At 38.7% G+C, this 10,000-nt stretch overlaps 2 protein-coding genes across 2 annotated transcripts in view; one reads left to right on the top strand and one right to left on the bottom strand.

Moving 5' to 3' along the window:
- The window catches only part of hmgb3a (high mobility group box 3a), a 6,946-nt gene extending 1,999 nt beyond the window's left edge, over positions 1–4,947 (bottom strand). The window contains exons 1-4 of the mRNA XM_083671095.1: positions 4,872–4,947; positions 2,286–2,490; positions 1,590–1,729; positions 1–58 (exon numbers count right to left, since the gene is read on the bottom strand). The exon at positions 1–58 is cut by the window's left edge and continues 117 nt beyond it. Of these exons, the coding sequence (XP_083527221.1) occupies positions 1–58; positions 1,590–1,729; positions 2,286–2,435 (348 nt within the window). The 5' untranslated portion in view covers positions 2,436–2,490; positions 4,872–4,947. The remainder of the gene's footprint in view (positions 59–1,589; positions 1,730–2,285; positions 2,491–4,871) is intronic.
- A 4,714-nt stretch (positions 4,948–9,661) lies between these two features.
- Positions 9,662–10,000, top strand: part of cd99l2 (CD99 molecule-like 2) — a 14,071-nt gene continuing 13,732 nt past the window's right edge. The window contains exon 1 of the mRNA XM_083671288.1: positions 9,662–9,923. Coding sequence (XP_083527414.1) covers positions 9,863–9,923 — 61 coding nt within the window. The 5' untranslated portion in view covers positions 9,662–9,862. The remainder of the gene's footprint in view (positions 9,924–10,000) is intronic.

Here is a 10,000-nt window from a genome sequence, read left to right as displayed (position 1 = left end):
GGGGTGCGTGGCCTTGATCTTGGGCCGGTGGTCTGAGCAGAAGATGAAGAAACCGGAGCTACGGAGGGAGAAAAGGAGGAAAATTACATTCATTTGTATTTCATTTTTTCTATATACAGTGCCTTCGGAAAGTATTCAGACCCCATCATTTTTTCCACATTTTGTTGTGTTATACTCAATTTAAAATGGATTCAATTAAAAGAATTTGCCATCAATCCACACACAATAGCCTAGAATGACAAAGCGAAAACATTTTTTTTTTTTTTTTTAAATGTCAGTAAATTTATTAAAATTTAAATACAGAAATACCTCATGTACATAAGTATTCAGATCCTTTGCTATGACACTCTTAAAATTAGCTAAAATGCAAAAATGTCATCAACAAATCACTCAATAAGTTGAATTGAGTCTATCTTAATGCAAGGATAATAGTTCATGTAATATTGGAATTAATATCTTTGTTTTTATAGAGTCTCTGATTTGCATAGGAATCAATTACACACTGTGTGGATCAGGTTGTCATTATAAACTGAGCAAATGGAGAGGAACAAAACTGCTCAGGAATGCGACCCTGAGGCCTGAATCTACAAAGTTGAATGGTGGAGAGAAAAAAGCACAATCGATGGGACATCATCTCAGTCTCTCTACAAAATTGGTCTATAACCAAGTGGCCAAAAAGAGTCCCTTAATGGAAAATAATCTGTCATATCCATAATTGTGTTTGCAACAATGAATTCAAGTGATACAGCAAAGAAGGTGGCTGAAAATGTGTTTATTTGGTTTTGCTACAAAGTATTAAGTTTGGTGCAAATCCAGCACATGCAATGCAGTTTCCATCTCTCGATCAAGAGAAAATTATGAAATTTGCTGAGTTGGTAGTGACAGCCTAATCCACACAGTGTGTAATTGATTCCTATGCAAATCAGAGACCCTATAAAAACAAAGATATTAATTCCAAAATGACATGAACTATTATCCTTGCATTAAGATGGACTCAATTCAACTTATTGAGTGATTTGTTGATGACATTTTTGCATTTTAGCTAATTTTAACTGTGTCAAAGCAAAGGGTCTGAATACATATGTACATGAGGTATTTCTGTATTTCAATTTTAATAAATTTACTAAATTTCAAAAAACGTGTTTTCACTTTGTCATTCTGGGGTATTGTGTGTGGATTGATAGAAAATTCTTTTAATTTAACCCATTTTAAATTGTGTCTATAACACAAAAAAATGTGGAAAAAGTGAAGGGGTCTGAATACTTTCCGAAGGCACTGTAAATGTATATGCATGTATTATAAATGTATTATAAAATGTAAAGAAAATCAGGAATAACATTTATTTTCAGTATCATAACAATATCTCTATGGAAAGGAGAACATTTGGTTTATTATTATTATATTCATATAACATCTATTGATGGATCATGACAAAGTAAAGACTGAAACATGACTGATAGTGATTGTAAATTGTAAATGATCAGTAATAGGATCATCACTCCATAAATGTGAGTGAGTGAGAGCATTCGTGTGTGTGTGTGTGTGTGTGTGTGTGTGTGTGTGTGTGTGTGTGTGTGTGTGTTACGTACGGGGGTCTCTTGGGGGCATTGGGGTCCTTCTTCCTGCCCTTCTTGCCACCAGGAGCAAAGTGCTGCATCTCGTTGTCGTAGCGAACCTTGTCCTGTCTAGCCAGGTCCTCAAACTTGCCCTTCTCCTTCCCTGACATCGTCTGGAACAAACAACAAAAACAATGGCTTTTAGCACTCTGTCCTGCAAGTGTTGTATAAATAATGATATAAGAATATGTTTTTATTTTATTTCTTACTTAATATGTCAAATACTATCAAATACTTGAGTAGCGGTTGATTTCGTCATTATGTTTTGGCTAGGTACAATACAACCAATGGTCCCAAAAGTGCAGAATCAAGCTCACCTCAAATTCTTTCAAGTTGTTGCCATGTATGTATTTGACCCAAGTCTGCTTAGAATAAATAAAGCTAGGTTCCTACTGTGTATATATATATATTCACCCTACTGCCTTATTGTCAGTATGGCTACTTGTACTTAATTGTCATTGACCTAGTGCACCTTATCTTATTGTGTTTTGTTGTTATTATTGTGTATTGCTGATATTTATTTACTTCTGTGTTATCACTGCACTGCTGAGCCTTGCAAAGCAAGGTTTTCATTGTAGTTTACTACCTATCCTGTGCATATGACCAATACAGTTGACTTGACTTGAGCCCTGCATTTATTGATCATTTATTGATTATTGACCAGCTCACCTTCCATCTGCCAGAGCATTTCTTGGAAAACTCAGAGAAGTTAACAGGGATCTCTGGGCTCTTCTTCTTGTGCTCCTCACGGCACGTCTGAACAAAGTAGGCGTAGGCAGACATCTTGCCCTTGGGCTTCCCGGGGGTGCCTTTGGCCATTCTGATGAGTGGGCGGGGCGTCAATTCGATTTTAACTTCTTTGATGGGTCTGTGTCTGGAAGAGAGAAGATTGGCAGATGGAAATGGTTAAAGTCAGTTTTGTATCATTATAAAATTGTGTTGTATAAAGATTTATAATATTGTATAATATTTATATGGAATTATAACATGCTTTTAATACTTATTGGGGTATGTATGTATGTTTGTGGTGGATATAAACCAATCTATATGATTGTATGAGTCACAAAGTGTTGGGTAAAATGTGTAACTACTGTAACTAACTACTAATTTCATGTTATCATGTGTGTTTTTGTCATCTTTATGGTGTATCCGTTTAAACTTTATTTGATCACACAAAATCATTTCCTTCATATGAATGGTGCCAGTGACCACATCATTTGAATTTAGATTTCCTAATGTTAGAATGAGATAGAATTCTATGGGTGGGACACTGTAGAAAATGTTCATAAGGACTGGAGTATGGTCATGATATTGAAAAGCTAGCTACAAATCACTGTACAGTTGTAAAGTCCGTTTTACAATGTAATAGCTATGTGGTCAAGTAGCCTAATACATTATTTTAAATGTACTTTTCTTTTTCAGAAAAGAGTAAAAAAATATACGAAATATTTTGTAAATATAATATGATTATCATGTCTATAAACTCATATCTTGGCTTAAACTAAATTTCGTGAGAAAAAAAACTTCGAATCTAAAATGCACTTTTGCATTAGTAAAATGCCTCCTATTAAAATCTTCTTCTAATAAAGCCTCCCCCGCCATATTCTTTCATCGCCACCGCCCACTTGTCATTAACGATATCTTTTATTTTCATATTTTTCCGCTCCGCAAACTTTATTCCGTTATATACAACGCAACACGAACTTTACTCTCCCCATACAAGCTATAGCGAGCGCACGGAGTGGTTATAATGTTGCGATAGTGGTATGTACGGGAGAAAAACAGAGAGGTCATCAACACGAATTATTCATCTTCCATTTTGTGAAATGCGTCTTCATGAGAGAAACTGCTATTTATTTTCGACCTTCTTGCATATTTCGATGTTACTTTTCCAAAAATGTTATTACTTTTTCGGGTTTTAAATCTCCGCTCCGTACGGTAGCTTTGAGTCCCCAGTACATGCACATAGTATTGGTAGTACTGGCTGTATAGTACGAGGAAGGGTTGCTGTTCTTCGCGAAGCAGCTCCCATTGAGTAAAATGGCTTCTGTAGCCTACAACGAGAGCAAGGGGAAGGCTTATGGGCTGCCTATGTAACAAAGCGATACACACCCCCCTTCTGTTCCAAGGGCTTTCACGACGAAATCTGAACATAAATCCAAAACAAAATCACATCGTCAGATAAAACGAAGACTGTGCTTTTTATTTCTGCGATATAATTTTTTACTGTCATTGCATATTTCGTGACATTTTACAGTTTTCCGAAGTTATACCCCTCACTGTCGCTTGGTGCAATGCTGTCTATAACAAAGGCAGTGCGCCAGCCATTTCTAATACGAGTCATCCTGCCGAGAGCGAGAAGTTGTGAAAAGGAGAATAAAGACGAAAATTAAAATTTCTTTAATACAGAAAGTTAGAGATAGATATTTTAAAAAGGAAACGAAAAAGAGCGGTATTTTTGTTTCACAGGGAATTAGTTTTTTCTCCAAAGATTTCACCTCCCTTATGTGTGGTGGAACAGCTCCTTGTCAATGGTTTACATCGCCAGCCATTTTAATACACGGTGAGAGCGATCATTTGACTAGCGAGATAAAAATGTCCAAAACATACTTTCGACGATGACATTCAAATTTTCTTTACACAGCTCAATAGAGATAAAAACATTCGATGGAAACCGAAAATTCTTCCAGAAAAATGATGCGTAAAAGCCAAGATGACATCGAAATCGGTTGGCATTGGAAGGACAGTGTTATTCGTAGACAGGGCATAGCCAGCCATATTCATAGTGTTACACACGGCAGCGATGCGTGTGAAGAATACATGGCTCAAAATTACAGTTTAATAACTTTTCATTACTTCAACCCCATGAGAAAAAACACAGAGTCAACGAGACAACAATGAAATACTAATTTTCTTTATAAGAGATGACAGTGTAAACGAAAGAAAAATAGATTAAATTATTCTGAACAGATTTCTGCGCATTATTATAGAAATAAACACATTGCATGATGGAAAATACGATAAATACTATTTGACTGCATGATTAATTATAAATCAACACATTTGAACTCTATTTTAATTTATATGGCAAAAAAAACACTTAAAAATAACCATATCCTACTTTAAAATGCTTAAAATAATCATGAAATAGAGAATAACTATTCGTTCTAAAGTGTTCTAAAGATAAAGTAGATTTTTTTAAATCTAATGTTATTATTGCATATGGATAACAAAACCTCGGACGCTTGGACGTACCTGTATTGTTAACCAGCCTGGAATCCTACCGTCTCGCCTTTCTCTCGCCTTCTCTCTCCTCTGCCTTAAAACCCCATGTAACACAGCCTCGCGCTAGCTCAATACGAGAACGGTTTGATTGGCTAGCAGCCCTCCTGGTTTAAAACAGCCTCCATAATTCCTGGTTGGAGGGGATATTTCACACGCTGAGGACTTCTCGTTCCCGATTGGATGAGACGTGGGCCTTGTCATACCCACCCTTTAAAAAAAAAGCCGCTCAGAAAAGTTTTACAGTCATGTAGTGGGGAAGTTCACCAGGTCTGTGTGGTAAGGCATGTGCGCAGCGATGCTGTAGTACAGTATACAGTAGTATAGTAGCCTACAGTCTCTTATAGCGGAAATGTGATTGACAGATCCTTTTCTGTCTCAGATGACATCATCCTCTCTCAGGTAAGGACTTCTGGTTGGAGGACATATACTATCTAACCATCTAACACCTGTCAAGTGTCATTGCACTGATTAAGGAAAATCCATAAAAATAATAAACACAAATTATATGTTAGGATAACAGCAATGTTGAATTTAACATCAAATTATTTGTTGTGAGAACAAATGGCATTCGTCCTTTAATAGGTCATTTACATGTCTAGAGATTATTTCATCAATACAGTATATCCTGCCGTGTGATGAACTGGAGCTTGACATTGCATATCGTACCTCTTCTTCTTTTGAGATCGAGACCTGCAGATTTCTCCCCAAAACATACAGCTGATCTTAGACACTAATAGACATCTCTAGTTACTTTGGAGATACATGGCAACAAAGCAAAAGCTTTGATTTGGCTATGAACTATCCATTTTAAAACGAAACCTGTGGCTACCAACCGCAATTCCAAAATTCTTTTTTGCATGAACCATTACAGATTTTGTGAAAGAAAACACTCACATCTCTTATCAGATTAAGGACATTGAAATCAGTGTAATTCAATGCAGTAGGCCTACTTGGAGATGATTACATTTCTTTGTGCAGCAAAACATCTGAGATCAATTATCATGATGATTTGTTTATTTGTTGTCTGTTTATTTATGATGTATTTGCTGTCTGTGAGTTACTGTTTTGTAGATGCATAATTGTTCTAATCAAACTTACATAATACAATATGTAATGTGTGGCTAATGAAAATCAAAGCTTCAAACAGTTTCATCAACTCTAATCTGTTGTGGTAAAGGTTTCATAACCTTGCCTCTGTAGCAGAGGTGGTTTGGACTCACGCCCTAGTAATGAGGTAGCCCTGCCTGCACACTGTAAACAATGACTCAGGGGATAAGATAACTCCCAAAAATCTATGTTTTTGAAAATTTTGAAATTTAAGTTGATATCTTTACATGAATATTTCTAGTACGGTACTTAATTTTCATTTGTTCCACAAACATAATCAGAAATAAATATTCAACGTAGCCAGCTGCATAATCTCAACATAATTGTTTTGAGTACATGCATCTACGAATAAATATTATGTTACATTTACTTGCATGTATAGGTTAACTTAACTGAAACTCTCATGACCTGCATTAGTTTTGTCATATAAAAAAAATACCCAACAAAACACATGAACATATGTAATACAGCTAGAATCAAATAAGAACCAAAATCACAGGTACATTGGTAATTTTAAATTTCTGTTCTTTCTGTTGCATTATCTCACTAATTAATGTACCTATGATGTTGGTACTTGTTTGATTATGTACCTATGATGTTGGTACTTGTTTGATTATATTGGTACTTGCATGAATATATTCATGCAAGTGTTATGTTAGGGTGGTTGGATCGGCACCCATTGTCGGGAAATGTGTGCAAGTCTATAGGGACGGCCCTCCACCTCCATTTAAGGTTCTTTAACTTTGAGAATATATGTGGCATACTCTCACCAAAGAAATGCTTTTTTCTTTTGAAGGTCACACTTTGAAGAACCTTTTTGAGATCCACATTGAACCTTGTAACAGAGGAACAGATTCTAACTCTGCTAAATGCATTAGCATTTTGAGTAGGTATGTATAAAACAAATGACATTAGGAACTTAAATAGAATGTAAACTGAAGTGTTGCCCTGGGAACTTGAGGATGTCCTCTTGGCCTGATGGTTGAGAACAACGCCCGCCTCACCTCATAACCCCACCACCCTTCTTAACCCCGCTGCCTCACCTCATAACCCCACCACCCTTCTTAACCCCACCTACCTCACCTCATAACCCCACCACCCTTCTTAACCCCGCCCGCCTCACCTCATAACCCCACCACCCTTCTTAACCCCGCTGCCTCACCTCATAACCCCACCACCCTTCTTAACCCCGCTGCCTCACCTCATAACCCCACCACCCTTCTTAACCCCACCTACCTCACCTCATAACCCCACCACCCTTCTTAACCCCGCCCGCCTCACCTCATAACCCCACCACCCTTCTTAACCCCACCTACCTCACCTCATAACCCCACCCACCTCACCTCATAACCCCACCTACCATCCCTCAAACCCCGCCCGCCTCACCTCATAACCCCACCACCCTTCTTAACTCCACCCACCTCACCTCATAACCCCACCCGCCTCACCTCATAACCCCACCTACCATCCCTCATAACCCCGCCCGCCTCACCTCATAACCCCACCCCAGCCTCACCTCATAACCCCACCACCCTTCTTAACCCCACCCACCACCCCTCAAAACCCCACCCGCCTCACCTCATAACCCCACCTGCCCGCCATACCTCATAACCCCACCTGCCCGCCTCACCTCATAACCCCACCCGCCTCACCTCCTCTGTTTGTTTGTTATTTTACTCTGTTTACTTGGTTTCATCATGTAAAGTGTGTCATGACCTAAACTATGTGAAATGCACTTCAAAAGAAACTTGATTTGATTTGATTTGATTTGATTTGATTGGGGATTCAAGTTTGTATTTTTTTGCCATAATTTATTCCTTGCTATTATCATAAATTCTATTATCTTCGTCCTGTGCCTGGTTCCATTTCATCTCCAGAGGGATTCAGGCTCTGTTCCATTCCAAAGATGTGCTCCTTTTCCCTCTGCCCTTGATGTGTATACTGTTTCCTCTGCCCAGGAGTTTCAAGTTTTACATTTTAAAGTTGAATCGTCATACATGAGATACAGGGGAGTGTATGACAGTACTTGCCATTCTTACTGGCAAGCTCTCCTTTACAAAAACACAATAGAACACAGCAGTAGCACACACTAATACAATAATACCAAGGGACAGGCTCATTGCAATGCATGGATCCTCATTCCATTTCATACCTCCACCAGCCTCCCCTGAGTAATACAGTAATATATAAGACAGTAGTACAGATTGTGTGTGTGTATGTGTGTGTGTGTGTGTGTGTGTGTGTGTGTGTGTGTGTGTGTGTGTGTGTGTGTGTGTGTGTGTGTGTGTGTTACACATGTAGGAGGGGATATAGGGAGTAGCTGCTATTTTGGACGCTTAGTATTGTCCGATAATTCCATTTGGGAATAGAGCCTTTATATATTGAGGGGTCAGTAGAGGTTAGTCAGAAAACCAATCAATTGATCAATCAACCAATCAATCAACTAATAAATTATGATATAAATTAATTGACCAAGCAATAAAACATTAGTGCTTGTCAGAAATTGTCATTTTTATCGATTTATTTGATTTTTAAGCCCTTTTAGGTTTCTCACACCACCTGCACACATCTTTGTAACCTGCTTTTAGACACTGTGTTTCTGGTCTCTTCACCTGTCCTGTATGTCTGTGTGCAAAAATAAGCAAGTAGATAAATTTTTTCTCTGAGGAGCTCAGTGATGTAAATCACAACTCCAAGTGGCTTGTCAATGTGACAAACAGGGATGGACAGATCTGCCAGGGTCAATTCTCTATTATCCATTCAGGGAAAAAGAGGAAATGCAACCAGACAGTGACAGTCAGATGTTCTTCCTCCTCCACTCCCCTTCTTCTCCTTCTCTCATCTCCTCATTCTTTCCTTCACTCTCTTTCTCCTCTTCCTCTCATTTCCTAATTCTCTCCCTCTGTCCTTTACTCTCCTCTCCTCTCCTTCTCTCATCTCACCTCGACTCTCCTTCTCCTTTGTAGTGATAAGGTGAGTTCAATGTCAAGGACTTTGAGTACCTGTGTAAGGTCGAAAGGCGCTATAAATCCAAGCAATTATTATGTTTATTCTCTCCTCTACTCTCATTATCTCCATCACTCTCCTTTCCTCCTCCACTCTCATTCTCTCCCTCTCTTATTCTCTCCTCCACATTCATTCTCTCCTTCTATCATTCTCTCTTCCTTCTCACCTCTCCTCCACTACCCTTCTGTCCTCCACTCCCATTCTCTCTTAAGTGGATCTCTGTGCCCAAATCAATATCATCTTATTGAATAGGCCTACCTCCACTTTCAGCAGGTCATCAAATGGATTTTGACCCAACTGAATGTATCAAATGAAGCAGCATATTTTCGTTGTATCTATTTAATTAATTATTTAATACATCACTTTTTCTGACCAACCAGCTGTGATTTAACCAACACCCTGCATTGCCATACCAACACAACCTCTTTAAATCAAACATTTCTGGATACAGGTTACATGTGATACTTATAACGGAAATAACGGTATTTAAATGATCATTGTGTCTGTCTGTCTACCCTGACTAGTCATAAACTCATAACGGAGAGAGAGGATCCGCCCTACGCCCCTGTAACGTGATTCCACACGCTGCCGCCGTCTTCTCAGCTCTTTACAAGCGGCACATTCGCTAACGCACTGCAGACTTTGTTGCAGCCAACTGTTCGCGACTGTCGCACCGCCGGGTACAAAGATTTTTTTGGGGGTATCAAAGTGTAAAGGCTAGACGACTCAACAACAGCAGCCCTAACACAACAACCTGGCCTTAGGGGAAGATAAATCACTATATTTCTGCACTGAATCAATATTTCTCTCGACATACGGAGTGTCGATAGAACAGCGGACTTTCAACCATGGGGAAATTTTTTTCGGCGTGGTCGCTCTTTCTGCTGGTCTCTGTGCTTGCAGTGAAAGGTAAGCGTTTCACAGTTCTTTGTTGAGGCTTTCTGTCATGCCGAGTTCATCAGATTTTTTTCTCTGCTGGGTCTGAC

This window comes from Argentina silus (assembly GCF_951799395.1).
Source record: "Argentina silus genome assembly, chromosome: 1".
Lineage (NCBI taxonomy): Eukaryota > Metazoa > Chordata > Actinopteri > Argentiniformes > Argentinidae > Argentina > Argentina silus.
The sequence above is the reverse complement of the archived record's forward strand: the minus strand, read 5'-3'. Positions and strand labels throughout refer to the sequence as shown.